Source organism: Dipodomys merriami, unplaced genomic scaffold (genome assembly GCF_024711535.1).
Source record: "Dipodomys merriami isolate MVZ:Mamm:240054 unplaced genomic scaffold, mDipMer1.0.p SCAF_16, whole genome shotgun sequence".
Lineage (NCBI taxonomy): Eukaryota > Metazoa > Chordata > Mammalia > Rodentia > Heteromyidae > Dipodomys > Dipodomys merriami.
The window spans coordinates 22,133,685-22,157,476 of NW_027202937.1; the positions used below are offsets into that span (position 1 = coordinate 22,133,685).

At 42.6% G+C, this 23,792-nt stretch overlaps 1 protein-coding gene across 2 annotated transcripts; it reads right to left on the minus strand.

Annotated features, from left to right (window-relative positions):
* Positions 1-105: 105 nt before the first annotated feature.
* On the minus strand, positions 106-21,686 carry Mylip (myosin regulatory light chain interacting protein). 2 transcript variants are annotated; one of them, XM_070024526.1, is made up of 7 exons: positions 21,400-21,686; positions 19,985-20,175; positions 7,820-8,005; positions 6,135-6,332; positions 4,127-4,291; positions 2,705-3,125; positions 106-1,658 (listed from the first exon to the last, which is right to left on the minus strand). In XM_070024526.1, exons 1-7 carry the CDS (start codon positions 21,484-21,486, stop codon positions 1,569-1,571), a joined length of 1,338 nt encoding a protein of 445 aa, XP_069880627.1. In that variant the 5' UTR covers positions 21,487-21,686; the 3' UTR covers positions 106-1,568. The 2 variants fall into 2 exon arrangements, with proteins under 2 accessions (XP_069880627.1, XP_069880628.1); XM_070024527.1 differs by lacking the exon at positions 21,400-21,686 and adding an exon at positions 20,830-20,929 and having other exon boundaries at positions 107-1,658.
* Between the last annotated feature and the right edge of the window lie 2,106 nt (positions 21,687-23,792).

Consider the following 23,792-nt stretch of genomic DNA (forward strand, 5'->3'; position numbering starts at 1 on the left):
ATTAGATTCAGCCTTGATATTATTGCTCACTCAACTGAACAAAACTTGCTTAAGTGACAATAACTTTGACAATACAAACACCCACGTTTGCTTTAAAGTCTTTATTATTCTGAATATAAAAGACAGAAGTCCTCTAGGATATAACAGAGTTCTTTATGTGGAAACATTATTTTTTTACAGGTGAAAAAATAAATACCTCTTGGAATAAAGGCTTATATGCTAATATGTGCCATAAAAAAGTAGAGTTTTAATATCTGACAAAATGTCTGTGCAAAGAAACAAATGCATAAACACATTACTGCTACATTAAGGCAATATGAAAAGTATACTCAGAATTCTCAGTAAAGTGACAGTGTAGGTTTCTAGCATTAACGTAGCTAGTATTGCACCCAATAAAGGTCATCTAGGTTTCCCAAATCCTAGAAAACCCACTTGCTGACCAGTTTCCAAAATGCCCAAGTGGGAGTGGAAAAACATATTTAAGAATACTGAAACAAAAAGAATGAAGCCTCTCTGAAAGATATAGAGGAGGCAACCAAAAGAATACTTAAGCATTTACTTAAAAACAAAACAAAAAGCACATACACACAAAAGGAGACAGTATCTAGAAACCTGTAAGGCTGTAAAAGGTTTGTTCAAGCAACGCGACACCCAGGGATGAAGTTGGGGTCAGTGCCTGGAGGAGTGGATTCCCTTGTGTATTGCAGAAGGCTCCATCTCTCAGTGGGCTGAATTTTCCCTTCTTGCAGAAAAGACTCTCTGTCTTCAGTCTTCAAGAATCCTATCAGCTCAAAAGCCCACGGAGTGCTTGACTATCTCACAGAAATCTTTTTAACCAAATGACTAGCACTTTATAATACAAAGGCATGGGGCAGAGGGTGCAGGACAGAATACAGGAGGAGGAAAGCACCCACGCTGAGCTACCTGCTCTCCCCTGGCCAGGCTGGTTTCAATCTAGCAAAGCTGTTGTAACCTTTTAAGTGTCACAGGCTTGCTTGGTAAAAATCTGCTTATGTTCCAATCATTCTTGAACAAGTCAGAAAAGCAGAAAAGACATTGTAACAATGACTATTCAAGAGAAAAAAAAAAAGTCCTGTTAAACGTTTGGCATTCCATGATCATATAAAACAACAAGAACCACAACCAGAAACAACAACAAAAATCCCAAGTTAAGTTCTTAAAATTAATTCTTACAAAATCTGCTGCAGGTAGGAAACTTACCTCGGGATATATTAAGGAGACTTAATATCACTTCCTAAGAGGTACCCCACTTTTTGGCTACTTTGCCACTTAACTGACAAACATTTTACCTATTCCTTCACTTGATCACAAAAAAACCCAAAGTCCAAGGAATGTGTTTATGTCCCAGAACTCTTCCTGGTCCCTGGGAAGGGTGGGATGAGGGGGAGGTGGTGTTGGTGTTTTTTTGCTGTGGAGTGGTATATTCTTGTTTTTCTTTATTTTTGAATGCTGCATGGCAGATGGTGTGGGAGTGAGCTTTTCTCCCCAAGTTTGTTCAGAGTGTAATCCGTGGAAGCATGGCATGTCCAGTGTGCACACGGGACCAGTTAGATCAGAGTCAGGTTGAGAAGACTGGTGTGGGTTGGCAGGTAGACATGCTGGACATGCTCAACGGGAGACCGGCAGACTGGACAGGACTGCAAGAGAGGCACCAGCAGCTTTAGTTAGAGTGCATTCACAGACCCCAGGTCTCAGTGTTCACCCTAGACTTCGGCTGCATTGCTTATTCTACGCTTTCAATAGGTAGAGATCTTTGGTTTATATCAGGTTTGAACACTTACTATATTTTAAAGGGCTTCACCATGAATACTTGAAATTGACTAGGTTTTTTGTTAAACTCTAAATAAAACACAGTGAATAAAAAGTTACAGAACTCTTCTGTGTTGACTGTGGTCCTGCCACTACTACAGTAGATCATTATGCCACAGGCCAACATGCTGGAGACCCCTCCAGACTGTGGCCCTGGCTCAGCTGACTGATTTGAGCCAGCATTAGCTAGAGGGCAAACACACACACATGATAGGAGTGTTCAACTCTGCTCTTACTCACAGGCAACAGCTACTTTCCTGGGGCCTCTCAGTGAACACGTGTCCTTTGTCAACCATGAAGAGAAATTTGGCACAAGAATCAGAATACATGGGCAGGAAAAGTCTTGCACAGGCAAGCACGGTTTACACTCAGCATAGATCTGGGAGCTCATTATCCAGCTCCCGAGGTAGCATGACACTAGAAGCTTCTGATGGACTAGGTGACATTTAGGGCTAATTTTACTCTAACTGTAATGACATTTAACGGACACTTCCGAGAAATGAAATTAAAAAAATTGATTGTCAAAAGAAAATGTAAGACACAAGAGAGCACAGGAATGCTAGCTATGAATTACTTTTATGCACTAATATCAAAATGAGGTAAATAATCATCCAGGGGCAGGTAATAAAAACCTTCCCTCTAGGTGCCAAAAAACCAGAGGCAACATGACATGGAAGAGGTTGGACTGGATTCTAGCCCTGGGCTCAGCCATTTGTACTTCACCCTATGAAGCAGAACTTGAGAAAAACAAGACTATGACTCAGAGTATCTGTGCCCATGAAAATAGTATACTAATCCGAAATACTTCCAAAGGACAATGTCCTTTAAGTGAGTAGATACAAAGACCTTCCTGATGGGCAGTGGACATTCTCACCTGCAGCTGGGCAGCACAGCTTTCACAGCACACAGTGTGGCCACATGGGCAGAAGGTGGAGTTGATCTCTTCCTCACAGCACGCCATGCACAGCATGGCTTCCTTCAGCTTGCGCAGCTTCTCCTGCAGCGCCCGGGTCTGCTGGCAGCTGAGGCCGGCACAGCTGCTGCAGTTCATGCTGCTGTCCGATGACTTCAGAGGAGAGTTGGGAGGGCTCTGGTCGCTTCTTGAAACGAGGTCCACAACGCCGGCATTGTACAGAGCCCTCCTGGCATGGTCATAAACTTCCTTCGACGTTCTTCTAATATCAAAGACGTACTTCTTGCCGAGGTTAATGTTTTCATTCAGAAACAGAGATGCCAAGTGGCCCTTCAAGTCACGACTATACTGCATCATGACGGCACTGGTCACTGTGTCACACCTGCAAGGAAAGATCCAGTATCTGCTTTAATTCTAGTTTCAGGGCAGCTCTGAAATTCAGACCTCCTTCAGAGATACTTACTGTTAATAAAAAAGAATAGAGTCAGCAAGCTATATATATAAGACAGGTCTGGCTGTATACCCTAGGCTGGCCTGGTACCTGAGATCCTCCTGCCTCAAACTCCTGAGTGCTGAGATTACAGGTGTGCATACTATGCCCAGGCTGAGAGTAAGGTCTTTCCATTTTGTGTGTGCCAGATAGCTTATGGACTCCACCTCTGCATTTCTCAAGGATCTCTAAAGCTCCTTTGATAAGGCAGTGGTAAATATGGAGATAAGAAACATCTAGCTCCTTTTCCAGGCTGTGAGCTTGCTGTAGAAAGCAACTTGTGGAAGAAAAAGGACAACCTTCTTGGGGGTTTTTGGCTTCTCTGTTAAAAATACCTACAAATTCTCCATTCTTCTCCACAATGTATTTTGGTATAAAATACTTGAAGAATGTCTATCAATTGCATTCCTTGGCTTTCATTTTCCAAATACTGACTAATAACAACTCAGATTAGAAGCACTCTCTGGAAGGAGAGTATGAGCATTGATTTTAGGAAATCTTAGTTATGTATGCACTAAGTACTTAAGACCAAGCTCTTTCCCCAAGGGAAAGTGATCTGTGTTACCCTTCTGCTGGGAAGGGGAAGAGCTGTAGCACAGCAGGCTTAGCCCCTGGGGCTATCCTGGAAGACTGCTGAGGTGTAACTAAACGAGATGAGAGATAACGAGAACTAGGAGAATGTGAGCATGACTCCAGTACAGGTAACTTTCCACAGGAAAACAGGATTGCATTGATAAGTACTCCTTTGCTATGGAAGAGACAAGATGTTCAAAAGCAGCCAATTTCTCAGTCTATACTTCTATCTCTGACATCGTGATAGAAGAAACCCAGTAGAAATCTGCTGGTCACCTAGAAATCTCAGCTGTGACACTCAGGTCACCAGCACTACATGCCTGTAGAAAGCGTGGGTCTCGGTGATCGCTCGGTACAGCCCACTGGCCGCTCTGGTGCTGATCATTTTAAACAGAAGCACGATGCTGTTCCCAGACTCCTTGGTGACGGTCAAGTACACGTTCTTTCCTGACTGGGTGGCCATCTGTACCACAGGATAAGCTATTCTACAAGACAGGAGAATGGTGAACAAGCTCAGAAGGTGCATCATCACATGTTCATTTCTTTGCAGACACCATTCCCCCCTCCTCCACGACTTGGAAGTAAAACCAAACACTTCCTCTGGGGCTATCTTAAATCCCTCCCCACTAGTTACTCAAGCACACTAAAGAAGTGGTGGTGAAGAGAAATGGTGTGTGTGTGTGTGAATATTAGTAATAAACATGAGATTTTGTGTATGTGTGTACCAATATGGAGACTTGGACTCTGAGTCTCATACTCTCATTTTTGTTTTGACATGGATGGCACTCTACCACCTGAGCCACTTCCAACTTTTTGCTGATGAGCTGACTTTAAACTCTGATTGTCAGGTCTCAGCCTCCTGAGTAGCTAGGATTACAGATGTGAGCCACCAGTGCCAGGAAGCAACTTAAGGGTTTTTTCTTTTTTTTTTTTTGTCGGTTGTGGGGCTTGAACTCTGGGCCTGGGCGCTGTCCCTGAGCTCTTCAGCTCAAGGCTGACACTTTACCACTTGAGCCACAGCGCCACTTCTGGTTTTCTGGTGGTTAATTGGAGATAAAAGTTTCACTGACTTTCCTGTTCTGGCTGGCTTTGAACTGTGATCCTCAGATCTCAGCCTCCTGAGTAGTTAGGATTACAGGCATGAGCCACCAGTGCTCCGCCCAATTTAAGTGGTTTTTTTTTTTTTTGTACATCTTTTTTTTTTTTTAATTTAATTTAATTTTATTTGTGAACATACTGTACAGAGGAGTTACAATTACATGGGCAGGATAATGCGTACATTTCTTACCAAGCATTGCAGCCTCCTCCTGTTTACCCTTCACATCCCTTCCCAGCCTCCCCCCTCCCCCCCAACCCCAATCCTTCTCCTTCCCCCCTTCCCCCCCCCTCCCCTGCACCGACGTTGTAAAGCTCGTTTTGGACATGACAACTTGTACTTCTCATTGTTGCAACAGGTCCACCTGTATCCTTAAACAACTGGTTTTTCCCCATCTCCTCCACAAGTAAGAGAAGTGTTTTATAGGTCTGAGCCACCAGCTCACTAAAAATGAGATTTTTATGAAGTGAACATTTATTTGAAAAATACTAATTCTTCCATAGAATTAGTGGCAAATAAAAGAATAATTTTAATTTTAAAATAATTGAATGGTGATTAAGGTCTAATTGAAGTTAATGTGACTACCAAAATGGAACATTTCATTCCCAAGAAATGTCTGTTTAGTAAATTCCTGTACCTTTTTCTTTCCTTCTTTTCTTTTCTTTTTTTTGCTTTGGTTGATTGTGGGCTTGAACTTAGGGCCTGGATACTGTCCCTGAGCTTTTTCCCACAAAGCTAGCACTTTTCCACCTTGAGACATAGCACCACTTCCAATTTTCTAGTGGTTAATTGGGAATAAGAGTCTTGTATACTTTCCTGCCTGGGCTGGCTTTGAACTACAATCCTCAGATCTCAGCCTCCTAAGTAGCTAAGATTATAGGCATGGCCCATTTCCTATTTTCATGACGAGAGTTATACATGTACACATATGCTCAGGTTTAAGAATACTTAAGGTATTCTGTAACAAGGATACAGGCTGACCCATTGTAACAATGATATGTACAAGACACTAAGTTGAAAATGAACTTTACAACTTGGTGGTAGGGGGGAGGGATGAGTTGAGGAGGTGGGGAGGGAAGGGATGGTAGGGGAAAAACAAAGGAGGGGGTAACAATGCTTGATAGGAAATGTACTTTTTACTTTACTCATGTAACTGTAACCCCTCTCTATAGTATCTGTACAACAAAAAATATATACTAAAAAAAAAAAAGAATACTTAAGGTTTGGGTTACCTATTAATTGGGCTAAAGTCGTCTTTACAAATTGAGATTCCTTCAGGTCCAACTCCAATGAGGAGCCTCTGCCCTTCGCTGTCCCTCACGGCGTGCCACTCGATGCCATAGTTTTCCATTGCTGACACAATCTGCAGGACCTGGTATTCTGCCGAAGCCTGGCTGGTCCCCTCCAACTCCTTATGCTTTGCAATAATGCTGCGGGACACCCAAAGAGTAGGAAGTGATAGAGAGATCAATTCATACACTCTTGAAAGAATAATCACTAGTCAATTACAGTGAAACTGTCACATGAATCATAAAACATAGTTTTGCTGTTTCTTTTACTTAGCAAACTTACTATAAAATATTTATAAGACACTGTTCAAGATCTTGACTCTCAAAGATTCAGCAGAGAACCCTTGGGGGGATGCTAGATACTTGGTGATGAAATAATTATGGGAAAAAATTTAAATATAATCACAACAAAAATGTTGGAATTCCAAACACATTCATCTATCTTATGCTTCATCGTCCAGCATGGAAAGGATTGATCAGATCATTTCCAAGTAAAGAAAATAAAGGAAGGACTTCCTCTACTGTGGTAGAGCATCTCTGGTGTGATCCTTGACAGTCGTACCTCCTGGTAATTACATCCTTGTGTATGTTCTATTCCTTAAGTGTGAGCATCTAGTTCGCTTCTAATGAAGAAAACACAGTACAAGTCATGAGAAATGACTCACTGTTGAGGTTAAATTCCCAAAGACTCTGGTTTCCCTCCTGGCTGTTGTCTCTTGCTCAGCTGGATCACTCATGCTACCACATCATGGAATAGCCCTAAGACTAGTGGCAAGGGAGAAGGCCAGCTGACAAACCATAGGAGTCTTCTTAGAAGTAGGATCCTCCCTCAGTCAGGCTTCCAGAAGAGACTTAATTTCAGCAGTTTGACTGCAGCCTCCTGAGAGGTCTTGAATAGGTAGACTAGCAAAGCCCTGATACTCTCAACCCACATAATCTCAGCCACAGAGGTAATTCCTGTTGTTTGAAGCTGCAGAGTTTTTTTTTTTGGGGGGGGGGAGGTCACTTGTTATGCTAGAATCAGTAAGAGGCCTGTGTTAGGTCTCTTGATCTAACTCTTGCTGAAATGAAGAAAAAGATGAAGGAGATTTGCATTTTTAAATGTCAGAGATTTAAAAATGTTCTCGTCATATATAGCATTTCATATAAGGACAAATATTTGTATGGACTGTGAGTTTCTCAAAAGATAACAGGACTTTTGAAAACAACTGGTTAAATTGGGTAATTATAAATTATAATTTATAAATTATCTGTATGTACCAAAGGTTCATTTTGTTCCAAAGATTCTTTTTTTTTTTTTTTTTTTGGGTCTGGTCGTGGGGCTTGAACTCTGGGCCTAGGCGCTGTCCCTCAGCTCTTCAGCTCAAGGCTAGTGCTATACCACTTGAGCCACAGCGCCACTTCCGGCTTTTTTCTTTTTGCTTATGTGGTGCTGAGGAATCGAACCCAGGGCCTCATGCATGCAAGGCAAGCACTCTACCACTGAGCCACCTTCCCAGCCCTGTTCCAAAGATTCTTATCAAGTTGATAGTTCTACACACACACACACACACACACACACACACACACACACACACACACACACACACACACACACACACACACTGAGAAGCCTTAAGCAGCCTCACCTGTTCAAGGCAGCATTGGAGAGCTCCTTTGCACACAGCTCCTCATAGTTGTACTTGGCTGTGTTCTGATTGTAGTCTCCAAATTTGGTCTGGGCCAGGAGGGCACTGAGCTCCACTGCCTGCTCTGGAGAACATTGGAGGTGGCCTGCCAAAAGGGACTCCTTGATGTGCAAGAAAAAGATATGCCTGCAAAGCAAGGTGAGAATGAGGTTAGTCAGGGAACTGGGTATCAAACTCAGCCTGCTGGGCTGGGAATGGCTCAGCGGTAGAGAGCTTGCCTAGTGTGTAATCTGGGGTCCACTGCAACAAACATATTAACAAAACAAATTTGCATAGCAATTTCACAATTGAATACTATCCTTTAAGAAATGAATTTTAAGTGTCTCTCTCTACATATATATATATATATATATATGTATATATATGCATGTTCTATTTTTGTTCTGCTCGTCTTAAACTCTTCAAAGGATCCCCAGTGCCTGCTGAGGAGGGGGGGATGGCAGTGTGAAGCCCTCCACCCGCTGGCTCCATCCAGCTCTTCAGCTACACCTCCTGCAAGCCATCTAGCCAATGCCCCAGAAAAGGACAGTCTTCTCCTTAGAAAATCTGGCCTTGCTACTCCCTCTGTCCTGGTGGCCTTTCCTCCCGTCTTCTCCTTTGAGCCTATGTTACATATAAACCCTCTGTTCCTGTATTACAGTATCTGATGCATTATTTCCTCTGCTGGTTCTGTTTAGTTATTGCACATGAGCTGACCTGTAGCTGCTTCTAATATCTGAGAACTCCCAAAAATGTGCATCAAAGTCCAGGTAGCTGGAGTTTTCTAGATTCCAACCTTAGTTTCAGCCTGTCCTAATTATGTACAAAGTTACATTCTGTATTTACTAAGAAAGAGTAGCATACTTAGAAACACCTGGGGAAATTCAGACATTGTCCAAAATTGCTCAAAATTGTGAAGACTGTACCTACATACCTCAATAGAAAGGTTGTCTGGGTTATAAGATTTATTGGCAGGGAAATGAAGCAGAGTGTTAGTGAGTGAATCTAATGAAAGTATATGCATATATGAACATGTTAAAATACCCTTGTACAATTAACTGATACTAAAATGTAAAAAAATCCTCAAGAAAGAGAAAAAAATAATGCTTCCCAAAAAATGAAAATAAAATTTGTTTCTGGAAAATGTGAAGCTTCAGCCTTCTATTGATGATCTGGAATAGCTTATGACATGTGCTTAAATGCCACAATCTTCCTCCTATTAATAAATGTTAATGCTCCTATTGTTAGATAATGCTAAGCGCCCTGCTCAGACCAAGAGTGGTGCTGTAACTCCAGCCCTCAGCACTGCCTTCACTTACACACTATACCTGGTGACATGTCAGGTAAAGGAAGTGTAAGAAGAAATGCAGAGAAAATGAGTTTATAAACACAAGGAAAGCTCCCCTGAGTGCTGCAAAATGTGAGGCTAACAGACATTCATTTCTTCTTCCTTAGCTAAGACACATTCAAATGCCATCTTTTGTGCCTTCAATAATGAGGAATATTTCAAATCATAATAAAATTATTCAATTCTCCCAAATACTGCAGTTTTTTCCTTATTCAAACCCTCTATAGAAATCACAGAATAGCATAAAGAGGATAGCTATGTGTTTTTGTTTTTTATTAATCCAAGCATTTGCTACTCTGTGAAGTATTTCTGTCACATTGCTAAACTGAGAAAGGAGTCTGGGTGTGTGTGTGGGGGGGGGGGAGGGAGTGGGCAAAGAAATTGCCACAAAAATAATGAGTGTTTAAAACAGCTAACTTAGGATACAGGTCTAACATTCTCTTCAAAAAACATGCCTTTAGGGCTGGGAAGGTGGCTCAGTGGTAGAGCACTCGTCTTGCATGCTCAAGGCCCTGGGTTCAATTCCTCAGCACCACATAAGCAAAAAGAAAAAAGCCGGAAGTGGCGCTGTGGCTCAAGTGGTAGAGTGCTAGCCTTGAGCTGAAGAGCTGAGGGACAGCGCCCAGGCCCAGAGTTCAGGCCCCATGACCGGACCCAAAAAACAAAAAAACAAAAAAAACATGCCTTTAGGCCTAAAGGGTGTATTCAGTTAACTTTATATCTTGGTACTGTGTCTCTGCTTATGTAATCAGGATAGGGTAGGATGGGTGAAGTGGTATGTTTTCAGGAAACTAAATTCTGAATCTATGCTTCTGTTCAATAAGAAATTATGTGCCAAAAGAGTTTAGGATTACTGCCATAAACCAAGTCTTCTCAATTTAATTACTGTTAACATGTAAAGGTCTCTTTTGACTTTTTCTCCCTAGTATAAAGCTAGAAACAATTTCCTGCTTTACTAAATACTAAGTACAGCCTGCCAAAGTTTCAAAATCAATTCCATTCCTTTCTCCAAACTCTCCATGCCTACTTGTGGAGACACAGCTGCCACAGTCAAAAGCAAAGAAGCAGTAATGGAATACAAGCAGGTGTCAGGCGGCTGCAGCAATGTGTGTGGGTCAGAACTGGAAGAATGGTGGTGGTGCTGGGGCTGCTGGTGAGTGGTCCCCTCTACACACAGCAAACAGAGCTGGATATACATGTGAGCTTTCCTTCTTACTGTTGACATAAACTTTCCGATGGCCCTTCCTGTGGCTTGCAGTTTCAAGTCTATAATGTCACCTTTTCATTTCACGTCAACACTTTAAGGAACATATCCTGTCAAAATAACTCCAGCCACTAATTGGCTCCTAGGTGTCAGGAGTACTCTACTCCTGAGGGAGAAGGAGAAGGTGAAAGAGAGGGGGAGGGAGTGGGGGGGGGCACAGGGGAACAGTGACAGCCAAGGTCACCAGCCAGGAAGTTATCAGTGGACTTCATTCCCAGTAGGGACATAGCAGAACTGGGAGAAGTATGCCCCAGAAAGACTCCAATGAGGGCTCCGATTTGGAAGGAGTTTGCAGTTTGCTGCTGTTGTTTTCTCTTCTAACCGTCTGGCCTGTAACCATCTCTCTTCCTGTTGCCCTTACCTTTTTCACTTTTGTGAAATGGGCAAAAGGTTACTAGTAATATTAAAACAAGCAGATGTGGTCAAAATGGTGCCTGGAGTGAATTTTTAACTAGAGATCAGAGGTGGATGACCTGTCTAGTTCAGTATATAATACATCCTGAAATCACCAACAGAAAGAAAAGCTTTGAAAACAACTGTTTTCTTTGTCTTAAGCAAATGTCTCTGAGTATGTCTTACGGATATCAGCTCAAACTATCTTCTAGACATTTATGAGGTTGTATTTTATCCAGTTATTAAGGAAATGAGTATTTTCAATATATAGAACATACTTTGAGGCTCAAGGTAGAATCTTTTAGCTAACTCATGGCCTGTTATCATGAGTATACATGAACTCATATTTACCATAGCTATATGGAAGACTGAAAACATGAGGTGAATATAGGCTTTGGGTTTTGTTTTGTTTTGTTTTGGTCAGTCATGGAGCTTGAACTCTGGGCTTGGGCACTGTCCCTGAGCTCTTCGGCTCAAGGCTAGAGCTCTACCACATGAGCCACAGCTCCACTTCTGGTTTTCGGATGGTTAACTGGAGATAAGAGACTCACAGACTTTCCTGGCTTTGAACTGCGATCCTCAGATCTCAGCCTCCTGAGTAGTGAGGATTGTAGGCATGAGCCACTGGCACTTGGCCTTTAACTAACAGAAGAATCACATGTTTAAAACATGTTTTTCGTTTCAAAGGACTTCAAACTTCTTTTTAAATCAAATGAATCACTTTTTATAGTGTTAAGACACGATGTTCAATTATTTACTGTTAAAAGAGTTGTGATGGGAAATCTCACTTTTCAACACTGGCTTCTCTCAGAAAGTAGGCATTCAAACCCACAGCAGAACTTCCCACAAACCCTGGGAACTGCTCATGTGCTCTATGGAGGTGACTCTAGGTTAGCTCCCTCCACTTGGCTTATGAGCGAAGAGCTTCTCACGACACAGTACAGTGACTGTAGCCAGATTCACCATTACACTCAAAACTTAAGTGACTAAGCTAACATCTCTAAAATGGTTAAGTAGTTATTCTCAAAAGCTCTCAATTGCTAATAGCTAAAGTGCCTTTCTCCCTGAAAGGCAAGACTGACCCCTGCTAGAGCCACAGCCTCAGCCCAGGGGAGTAATGCCTGGCCTGTCTCTTCACTCAGTCAGGTCCCACTTTGATGGAGCCTCACACGCCTCCATTCAGTGAGTCACTTCACCACATCAGTTTATTTTAATCCAAACATAGACTGCCAAGTTATATTTTAAAACGATCAAATCAAAACAGAATTGCCATGAGAGGTTTAGCTTTATACCTTAACATTCCAATAAATCAGAAAATCCGTTCAAGATGGAGCTCAGGCCTGCACGCTACAGCTGAAACCATAGGGCTTAGGAACAAAACATGAGGCTGTCTTCTTCACTGGGGGGAGGGGAAGAGTGTGCCAACAAAGGTTTCTCAGGACACAGCAAAACCCACCAAGATAGAAAAATTAGACTTCACACACACACACACACACACACACACACACACACACACACACACACACAAAACCCCTCCTCCTCACCAAAAGGAACCAGGAAAACAAGGAAACATGGAAGGATATATATTTATAAAACTTATGTCTCACAAAGGACTGGTATCTAGGAGACATAAAGAATGTGTGCAGCTTAGTATTTTTGAACAAGGCAAACAATGAAAATGGGAAAATGACTTGAAAAAAATACCTCACAAAAAGGCCTATGCAAGGCCAGTAAGAACATGAAAAGTGATTATCATTATTAATCATCAGAGAAACATAAATTAAAACCACAGCACCCTACCGCTGTATTATTTCCCAGAAGCCTGGCCGGGATGTGGAGGCCTGGATTTCCCTATGTTCTGTGCAAATATACAACAGTACAATTGCTTTGGGAAAAGTTCTAGCAGTTACTTATAAAACTAAACAATTACCTACTCTTTAAGACCCAGCAATTCTATTCTTGGGCATGTTTTTTTCCCTAAGAGAAATGAAAACACATGTCTAAAAAAACCCCACAACAACTTATACTAGAATGTTCATAGCAGCTTTATTCATGGGAAACAGGTGTTCATCAATAGGCCTATGGATCAACAAACAGTAGTATATTCACACAGAGAAACACTATCTAACTAGTGATGTCAGCTCAGCCAGATTGCTTGTTTACCTAGCATGTGCAAGGCCCTGAGTTCAACCTTCACTCTTCTTCTCCTCTAAAAGGACAATCCATTAATATGTGTGTGTATATATATATATATATATATATATATATATATATATATATATATATATATATATATATAGGAGAGAGAGATGGGAAACAAATCTCTAATGAACAAAAGATAGACTGACCCAAGAATACCTACCACTGCATGATGTCATCCATATAAAGTTGAGCAGACATAAGTAATCTATGGTAACAAAACAGAACCTGGTAGTCTTGGATTGGGTAGGCAGAGGTTGGCAAGAAGGGTGGGGACTGATACAGAAGGACACAAGGGAACTTTCTGGAATAATAGTATACTGTCCTAAATATTGATTGAGATTTTGTTTAAACAAGCACGTTCATGTGTCAAAGCTCATTAAATGGTATGATTAGCACTTATATATATATATTTTTTGCAGGGGGGATCTGGTCGTAGGGCCTGAACTCTGGGCCTGGGCACTGTTCCAGGGCTCTTCAGCTCAAGGCTAGCCCTCTACCACTTAAGCCACAGCGCCACTTCCAGCTTTTTGCTTTTTTTCTTATGTGGTGCTGAGGAATTGAACCCAGGGCCTGCAGCATGCAAGGCAAGTGCTCTACCACTGAGCCACCTTCCCAGCCCCCTTATACATTTCATTACATGTAAATGTGACAACAAAGAAAAAAACTCAGTGCAAACACTGAGTTCTAGTTAGTGATAGACACAGGGAAGTTATTTAGTAGGAAATATACTGACACATGACATTTAACTGCATAAACACGATAGAGAATGATGACTGGGTAAAGGGACACTAAATGGATAAGTGTGCAACTGAGAAACCCATCATAGCCAAATAACTACCAAGTCAGTTCTTATATTCAGGTTCTTGGAGATTCTTCTCAAAGCCCCGAATACAAAATTGGAATTGCTGTTAAAATGTGTTCCTTCTTGGGCCCTAGAGCAGTCAGAAGATATGAAGGGTGCCCAAAGGGGAAACTCCCCAACTTCAACAAAGTCATTATAAGCAATACTAGAAGAGCAACACTATCACTTGAAAGCCTAACGTGCTCTTCTAAAAAGTGTGGTTATCTACAGCCAAGGCATCTGACAAGGCAGACAGTGCTGGGATTATATGCATTATCTCTTTCCCCACAATCTATAGCAGTCAGCAGTGCTACTGATGCATTTCTTCTACAACACAGGGCTGACTCAGCAATTTTCATTAAAAAAATTATCTTAAAGTAGTTTTACAAAGAGGTCCCAATTTAACATATCCACTTTCTGATTCATTTCTTTAGTTGCCTTCAACTCAAGAGTTATGTGCTAAGTCTGGCTGCTGGTATGGAGGAGGACTAAGACCAGGCTGTGGGCAGGTACAAGAAGGAAAAATATATCTAGTGTATTTCCTCCACAGTTGCTGAATCTGACTTTAAGTACTTGCTAAACAATTAGATTCACTCATCCATCCACTCATTCTGTTTATTTATGTTGGTACCAAGGTTTGCATTACCACTTGAGTAACCCTTCCAGAAGTTCAGCTTTTCGTTGATTAAAGTCTTGAAGACTTTTCTCTTTGGGCTGGCTTCAAACTGAGATTGTTCGGATCTCAGCCTCCACCTCCTAAGTAGATGAGATTACAGAGGTGAACCACCATTGCCCATCAAGTAGATTTTATGTAACATGCCATTAAAAAAATGTTTGAATACTTCAGATAAATATAGAAATGGTAGAAATTCAAAGACACTGAAGATGTCCAGATGAGAGTTCCCTGGCTACAACAGACACACATGTAGTAACACACTGTACAGTCTTAGCAAAAAAGAACATGTAGTAAACTGGAACTCAAAAATCCAATGAATAATTTATTTAGAAATAACAACACATCTACCTTTTTACTTTACATTTATCTTTTTACTGTCCCAGAGTCTATTTTGCATTTGAGCATGCAAAGAAAAAAACAAAAAACAAAATCAACCCCTAGTACTGGCACACGTATGTATGTGCAAACACACAAACTAAACAACAACACAGTGTCATTTCACGCATGGGCCTGCAGTTGGTCTGAAGACCATAAAAGATAACTTCATGACTGACATATTGCTACAAAAGCACCTTATAAAACTTAATCACCTAGAGTCTTTAAGGGTATATTATGTAAGGGTATATTACCAACACTGACCAAGTTAAGACATTTCAGATATGACTTACAGGGCCTGGCTAGCACCCCTATAATTCAACTTTGAATTAGCTTGAAATGACCATATCATACCTAGCTAGAGTTTGCAGGTGGCATTTGCTCTGTGAGTTGTAAACAATGAAATCTTTCCTAGATTTCTACATGCCTATGTGATTTTTATTGGAAGACAGGGGAAAAAAACTGAGTTAATCAGTACTCAGAACTATAATCTAGTTAAAGTTAGATAAAATGATACTATCATTGAAAAACTGTGGGAACATCGTAAGTAGTTCCAGGGAATGGCAGTTCATTTTAGGTAAGACCTAACAGTCATAATAAATACAGGGTGTGGGAGGCATGGAGGAAGGCAAAGAAATGATTAAAAGAATGCCAAGGACTGAACAAGTTTTATTTTTATTATTTATTTATTTATTTTCGGTTGGTCATGGGCCTTAAACTCTGGGTCTGAGCACTATCCCTCAGCTCTTCAGCTCAAGGCTAGCGCTCTACCACTTGAGCCACAGCGCCACTTCCGGTTTTCTGGTGGTTTATTGGGGAGGGTTTCATGGCTTTTCCTGCCTGGGCTGGCTTTGAACCACGATCCTCAGCTCTCAGCTTCCTGAGTAGCTAGGATTATAGGTGTGAGCCTCCAGTACCCAGCCTGTACAAATTTTAATCAGAAAAGAATTACTACAGAGATTCTTTAATTTTTTCTTTTCAGTTTACAGATGCAAACTGGAAAAAAAACGATTTCAGTTTCTATAGGAACATGTATATCAGTGTCTATGAACCCATTTTTATTTCTAAGTTGTTAAATTCATTGACTCAGTAACTTTTTATGCAATCAATCGGCCATTGCTAGACCGGAGATATCATGCCGACCAATTTGAATGGAATTTAGATTCAACGGTGACATCACAGAAGTGTGCGGTTAGAAGCTCTTTAATGTTGTAAAGGAGAAAAGAGGCACTGAATGTCTTGGAAGAGCTTAGTCTCCTGGGTGGGACTAGGGAAGATTTTTGAAAGGGTGGTGTCTGAGCTGTCAGCAAGGCTGAAAGGATGAAATTTAATGCTAAGATTATAGCATTCTCTGAACACAGTTCAGGACTCATGGACTCTTTGTATAAGAGTTGTTTCCTGGGAAGAAGAAAACTTGATGGGACTGGGGAAAGAAGAAATAGATGGGCCTGAAGAAAGGGTAGGTGGAAGCGGGGAGAGGGGGATGATGGAAAGGTTGACACTGATCAATATGCATTGTACACATAAAAATTATTTGTAGATTAAAAAGAATACACACAACCATTCATAGATAAAAAGAGTAAATTAAAAATAGGAAAAAAAGTTCAAAATATAGGTGAATCTTAAATAAACAGACTCCTTAGCATAGACCACAGAGCTCTAGCAAAATGTTGCCAAGTCAAGAGAAACATAGACCTACCTAGCAGCGGATGGTATAATTACCACTGAAGATGAACCATATATCCACTTCTCTCAGGCCTGCTTTTGAAAATGTTAGCAAGACTCAGGGATGGCTGTGAATAACTGGACTCCTAAGATGGTGATATTTCACCTCTACTTCTGGAATGCATGGATTTGCTTCACTTTACATATCAGCGTGGCAAACATCCTCCAGAAGTACCTTCTGGAAGTCTCCACTCAAGAGCAAAACTAACAATTGGGGTTTAGGGCAAGCAAATCTAAAAATCAGACCAAATCAGAGACCAGATGAACCCCACTTAACAATGTAAGCTGATGTTCAATATATTTTCACTGTCTGCAGAGAAATATACATAGGAAAAATCATATGGAGACAAAGCAGAAACAAAGAAGTAAGGAAAGCTAGTGCTAGACCTTGAACTGTCAGTATGCAGGGCTAGGCACAGGCTAAAAAGCAGGGATGGTTGGGAGTTGGTGGCACAGCTATGCCTAGAATACAGGGCTCCTGCCTGGATTTCAGGGCTCTCCAAAAGTAAGTAGGCCTTCCTTCTGGCCATTCTCAGTGACTTCCCTAATCTAATGTGACTAGGATGTTAACTGATCCCTCATTATCCTAGCTCTACTGTAAGCAGGATCCTTAATGGTACACAGAAGACAAGTCTGCCCAGACATTTCAGTATATTTTTTTGTCAATCGTGGGGACTGAATTCTGGGCCTTAGCACTGTCCCTCTACCACTTGAGCCACAACACCACTTCCAGTTTTTTCTGCTAATGTGGTGCTGAGGAATCGAACCCAGGGCCTCATGCATGCAAGGCAAGCACTCTACCACTGAGCCACCTTCCCAGCCCTTCAGTCTTGTTTAATAGCTGTCCAGGTACATGCACTAAATGCACCCTCATGATTAGACTAAGCAAAAAACAAAAAAGCACCTCCTCTAACTAGATTATCAAAGATGCACTGACTTGCTACATATAAACAGATTTATTGTCTATTCATAGCATGTTACATAAACATTTTATAGTAATGGAACATCAAAAAGTTTACTGAACAAGCTTTATTGTATTAACACATTAAAGCAAAAAAAGTGTTTTTGTGCCATGATATCATGCATATAAAAACAATGTTAAGTGTAAACTGTACCAAACACAACTTATGTTATCTTAATTAAAAGGTACAGACTTTAATTACAATTTGCACTATCAAGATATTATGGCAATACAAGGTAGCTCACACCTGGAGACAAAGAGGACTATAGTTCAAGACCAACCCAGGTACAGTGAAACTTGCATCTCTACAAGCAAGTTGGCTTGGGATGGTAGTTCAGACCTGTAATCCCAGTTATAGGGAAATGTGGGTTGGAGGATTGAGGGATAAGACAGGCACAGGACAAAAAGTGTAAGACCCTATCTGAAAAATAAAGCAAAAAGGACTGGATAGATGGCTCAAATGGTAGAGCACTTACTTAGAAAGCACCAATCCCTGAGTTCAAACCTCAGTACCACCAATAGCACAAACAATAAAAATACATCCAGCAGAAATGCTGTATTGATCTTAGATGGCATTTTCTTAAAATTGTGTTTTACGACCAACCTCACAAGTAAAATTCACCAACAGGATAAAAGTATTCCAAAGGTTTAGGCCACACTAACTTTTCAATAAGATTTCAAAATGGAATTAAAAACACTTAGTTGAAACTAGGCAGGTACAATTTTGAATGCTATGAATCTCAAGAGTGAAAGTCAATTGAATCAATAAACAAAAAACCAAAATGGGAAATATGATTAAAGTTTTAATTCATAAAATGCCACTTCCTTACATGAATAAAATGGAACTGATAATTATTGTCCTAATTACAGAAGAGCACAGGTAAACTCCATGCTGTAGTTGATTATAAAGTATGAATGCACTGGTGATACGAATGTATGATGCTATTACCACTTCCATCATTAAGATTAAGTACTTGTCCTTCCAAGTTTCTGCAGATTTAACAAATGAACTATGTCATCCAAATTGGGCTGCATCTAGAAATTCTGAACTATAAAATTATAATATGACTACACAGTGAAAAGCCCAATATTGTGTGACTCTTTTTTCCTTTTACTTGAATTCAAGTTATGACAGTGGAGTGCAAAGAAGTTATTACAAATCAGCTGTAAGGGGAAAAAAATTAAAAAAGCTTACTACGATTAATAAAGAAAGCTGAAACATCCCTAAGTATGATTTACTTGAATTATTTTGCATATTTCCAAGATGTCAATTTCCTTCATAAAGTAAACATTTTCCTCAACCTTTAAAGTCCACAGCAAGGCAAATGTACATCTAAAAATACATTTCTATCTGTTCCTTGGTAAACAGACATGTTAAAAGCTCTTACAGAATACTGCTCACTGGTCATTATCCAAAACTTTCAGAGTCACATTTTTATATATATGGCACACTTCCAAGCCAAAGGATTATGAGAAACATCAGTGCTTAGATCCAAAGTTTGCTCTGTTTGTAAAAAGTAATCATTTTCTTTTTTTTTCATCTTTGACATGCCACTGTGAGATTTAAGTCTTAGCATTTCAGCAATAAACACTGCTAAATTGTGTTTGTCCTTAAGAAATGTATTATAAGCTGTCTAGGAGGAGGGGAACACATTTTTTTGTTTGTTTGTAAAAGGCAACCAAATGCTTCAGGTGTCTACCACTCCTGGTGTTCTGTTTTGTTTTAACAATGGAAAGAAAAAGATCTAAAAGTCAAGTATCATGTGTAATAATATGTCTGTGGGGTGAAGTTGAGTTGCAGTGGCCTTTAAAGAATCCTTTTATTAAGTTTTCACCAAACTTAAAAACATTTTAAAATTCTGCAGGAAGCCAGACAGAGCTCTGGACTACATATTGTAATCTGACACTAGGCAGAAGAAGTTGACCAAGTTTAAGTAACCCAAGAGGAACTGTTTCCTGCATTCGGTTAAAACAGTCTCCAGTGACCTGTAGTAACACTGCTCAGGCGAGGTTACTATCGGGCATTGGATGCTACCATCAGAAAGCAGTTTCTGGTTTTCTTTCTTTCTTTTTTTTTTTGTAAAAAAATTCCAACCCTGCTCTCCCACTAAGTTTGTAAAGACAAGAAAAACCAAAAGTACAGTGGGAAAACACACCCAGGCCAATTATGTAGCTCCTTCAACAAATGATTTGTGCTATGAAAAGCAGATCTGAGTTTTGAGGGAACTTCCTATGCATGAGCGCGCACTGACTTGAGGACATCTTTCCGAGTGTGCCATGTCCCTAGTACATGGAATCAAAGGTGTATTTGACATTGATTTTGTTTTTGGCCTCACTTTACCTCGTCTGCTCCTGTAAGATGAGATGAGGCTCCACAAAGAACTTGACTCTCAGTTTAAGCCGGTAAGGTGCCAACCCATCCATCTGCTGGGAGATCCGGTTTCTCAGATTCAGCCATAAACTTTCACCCTTGCTACCCGTAAACTGCAGTCCAAAATAATCGACTTCTATGATTCCCAATCTCCGGCACACCTAAAACAAAAAAGAAGGCCCAGGGGGGTGAGCAAATAGTCTAGGCAGTCACAGCAAACAAACCAAGGGCTCCAGCTGAGCCTACTTTTCATAAAGTTCCATGGGTGTTAAAAATTCCCGCTGGAAAGTGGGAAAAGAAAGTTCTAAGGCTCTAGGGATGCTAAAACCTCGCTCTAGTCCAAGGGGCTGGTTTTCCTTGAATATCCAGGACAAAGAAACACACACACACACACACACACACACACACACACACACACACACACACACGCACGCACACGCACACGCACACGCTAAGGATGGGTAAATCTAACAGGGCATTCTCCTCCTCCGTGCAATCTCTGGGATTCCCTGTGTACCAGCACCATCTGCACAGCTGATCTGGCAGCTTGTTTATCTGGACTTTTTTTTTTTAACCACCTGCATTCCCAACGCCGGCGCGCAGAGAGAGAGGGTACACGCCACAAGTGTGGGCTCAGCTCTGCGAAGCAGGCTCTTCTTTCTCTCCCAGCCTCTCAGGTGGGGGGGGGGGGGACCTGATGGCACCGCGTTTCACTGCCATCCATCAGATCTGCAGCCTCCTGCCATCATCAGCCACGCCACATCAACTAGCCACGACCTCTTTGCAGCCCTTCTTCACCCCCAACCCCAACCCACCTAAGAAAACGCATGCTTAAAAGCCCCCAAACGGCATCAGACGGGCCCAGACTGACGACGACGAGACCCTCGTCGGCCCCCCGAAGAAATCAGCCCAGAGAAGCAGTTGGCCATCAGGGGCCCAGCGGCTGTGCCAACGAGCTTCGCCACCCGACACTGCCTCGTGCCACCCCATCTTGGGACAGGGGTGACGCTGCCAGGACTCGTGGGGACCCCCCCCCCGCCAAGGTGCCGCACACACACACCTGCGGCAGGTGTGCTGCGCAGCCTTCCCGGGGAAAGTGCCAGACGAGGGGGGACACAACGCGGTGACTTCTTGAGTGTACCTGCGGCCCCTCCCCAGCCGCACCCCCTCCCCGCGCCGGGGGACCCCCCGCGCACGCCCGCCCGGCGCGCCGGGAGGGAGGGGGCCGCCGCGTGCGCCCCGCCCGCCCGCGGGGAGGAGGGGGTGCAAGCCCGGCGCCTCCGGAGCGCGCTTCCCGGGCCGCCGCCGCCGCGGCGTGGCTCGGCCTCCCGAGGCCCGGCCGGGAGCCCCCCACCCCCATCCCCACTTCGGGCTGTCGCCCTCACCTGGTTGAGACAGTCCTCGCCGTTGGCTTTCGCCTCCACCTCCACCTCCATCAGCACCGCGTCCGGCCTCGTCACATAGCACAGCATGGCTGGGGCCGCCGCGGCCGCTGGCGCCACCGCCACCTCCTCTTTGGCGTACGCGGGGCAGTCGCCTGGCCGCTGCTCGAACCCAGCCCCAGCCCTCGGAAGGTGCAAGCCCTTGCAAGATCCCCGCTCCTGCTCGGTTGTCCCCGGCCACCCGCCCTCCTGCCCGCTCGGTTCCCCGGGGCTCCGTCGCGGGGCCGCACTCCCGCAGCTCAACTGCCTGCGCCGCGGCCGGCGCTCTTCTGATATAGAGGCCCCGCCTTCTCCGACTGGAGCCCCAGCCAATCACGGCCTCCATGCCCCTCCTCCTTCGTCCAGTCAGCCAATAAGAGGGTCCGCTGGACCGCGGGCCGGCCTTCCAGTGCCGGCTGAGTTACCCAGGCCGCCCGGGGAGGTGGCAGCTTGTGGGCGCCGCGAGCTGCGGAAGGAGAGAGGCCGGGAACGCGCCCGGCCGCCTCTGCCCGCTGGGCGACGCTGCTCTCAGCAAATGATCAAAGATCACCCGGGGCTGGGGCCAGGACGCCTTTCTGTCCCGGCTAGAACTGACGGTGATTAAGCGCTGCCGAGCTGTCACAGTCCCCCTGCAGCCTCGGGTGGCTTCAATAATGCGTTTGGGTGGTGAAAGCAAAGAGGGGAAGGCGCAACCCCGAACCTAAGGAAAACTATTTTGGCACCGTGGGTTAGTTGCTGCAAGGCAAGATGTGTTGCCTGTTTTCTTCGGCTTCACCCTTGACACCACCTCTTGAGTGTTTGCAGTGACTTGGACTAGTCTTTTTGTTTGTTTTTGTTTTTGCTATTTTCCTTAACCCTGCCCAAGGATTTCTAGCCATGAATCTGCTGGATCAAAACCCCTTCCAAGGCCCTAGGTCCTGTCTCAGGTTGACCCATCTAGTTCATGTCTTACTTCATCCACTCAGTATTCACTGAGCACCTGGTACTCTCTCTGTCCCTTCTCACATCTCAGAACCTAACAAGTGGGAGGGCCTGCATAGGAACTATCGATAAGTAAAGGCCTAAATCTCATCACTCACTACTTATCTGTTTTTCAGTGCCTCTTTGAAGTGTGTGTGTGTGTGTGTGTGTGTGTGTGTGTGTGTGTGTGTGTGTGTGTGTGTGTGTGTGTGTGTGTGTGTGTGTGTGTGTGTGTTGATACTGGGGCTTGAACTCTGAGCCTGGGCACTGTCCCTGAACTTTTTCCCTGAAGGCTGGTGCTCTACCACTTGAGCCACAGCTCCAGTTCTGGCTCTTTAGTAGTTAATTAAAGATAAGAGTCTCATAGACTTTCCTGTCTGGGCTGGCTTCGAACAGCAATCCTCAAGTCTCAGCCTTCTGAGAGTGGAAACTTCCAGCTAAGCATCTCACAGACTTTGCTGCCTAGACTGACTTCAAACTGTGATCCTCAGATCTCAGCCTCCTGAGAAACTAGGATTATAGGTGTGAGCCACTGGTTCCTAGCCCATTGTTTTACTTGAAAAAAAACACAAAAACCGCGTGTGCGCGCGCACACACACACATTTATTTTTGAGAGAGCATCTTGCTGTGTAGCCCTTCTAAGTGCTGGAATTATAGGCATACTGATCATCATGTTCTGTTGTTGCATGCTCTTTATTTCTGACTGAATTGGAAAGATTTCAGAGCAGAAAGCTCAAAGGAGGGATCCTACCACAGCCTTCAGGGTAAAATTGTTTTGTCCAACTTCTGACTCTCACTGTTGTTGATAGTTTTGTGTCTTATGAATACATATCAGAGTTGCTGTGTATTCCTCTTTCCCCCAGTTGCAGTTTATTAATCTAGAAATTTTTATCTGGGAGATAATATTTGTATCATTGTTATCTAATCTGTGCTTAATCTCTAGCACTTTGAGAACAAGGAGAATAACCAATATGGAGGCCAGTCATATTGGTTAATATATGTGGTTTTGTTTGTCTATTTGCTTTGAAAGACAGAAACCAAACCTATCTTCTGCAAAAGGGAATTTAGGGAACATATTTTGGGAGCTCATAGAATCAGTGGGACCAGGTATAGAAATGCTGTTTGGTAAGGAACAAAAATAAACAAGCAAACAACAAGCAAAAACACAAACCAAACTCCCATTTTTGTGAACCAACTTCTTAAAATAAACATATTTTTGGTTTTGGCAGGGATTTTTACTTTTTTAATTTTTGCAAGACCAATTCTATATTTATTATTATTTTAAAAATTCTTAAGAAGCTAAAATAGTTTACAGAAGCACAGGAAATGTCTAGCAGATTTTTTAAAATGTATTTCAAAACCTTTTTATTTTTAACAATCATCACTTGCAAAACAGT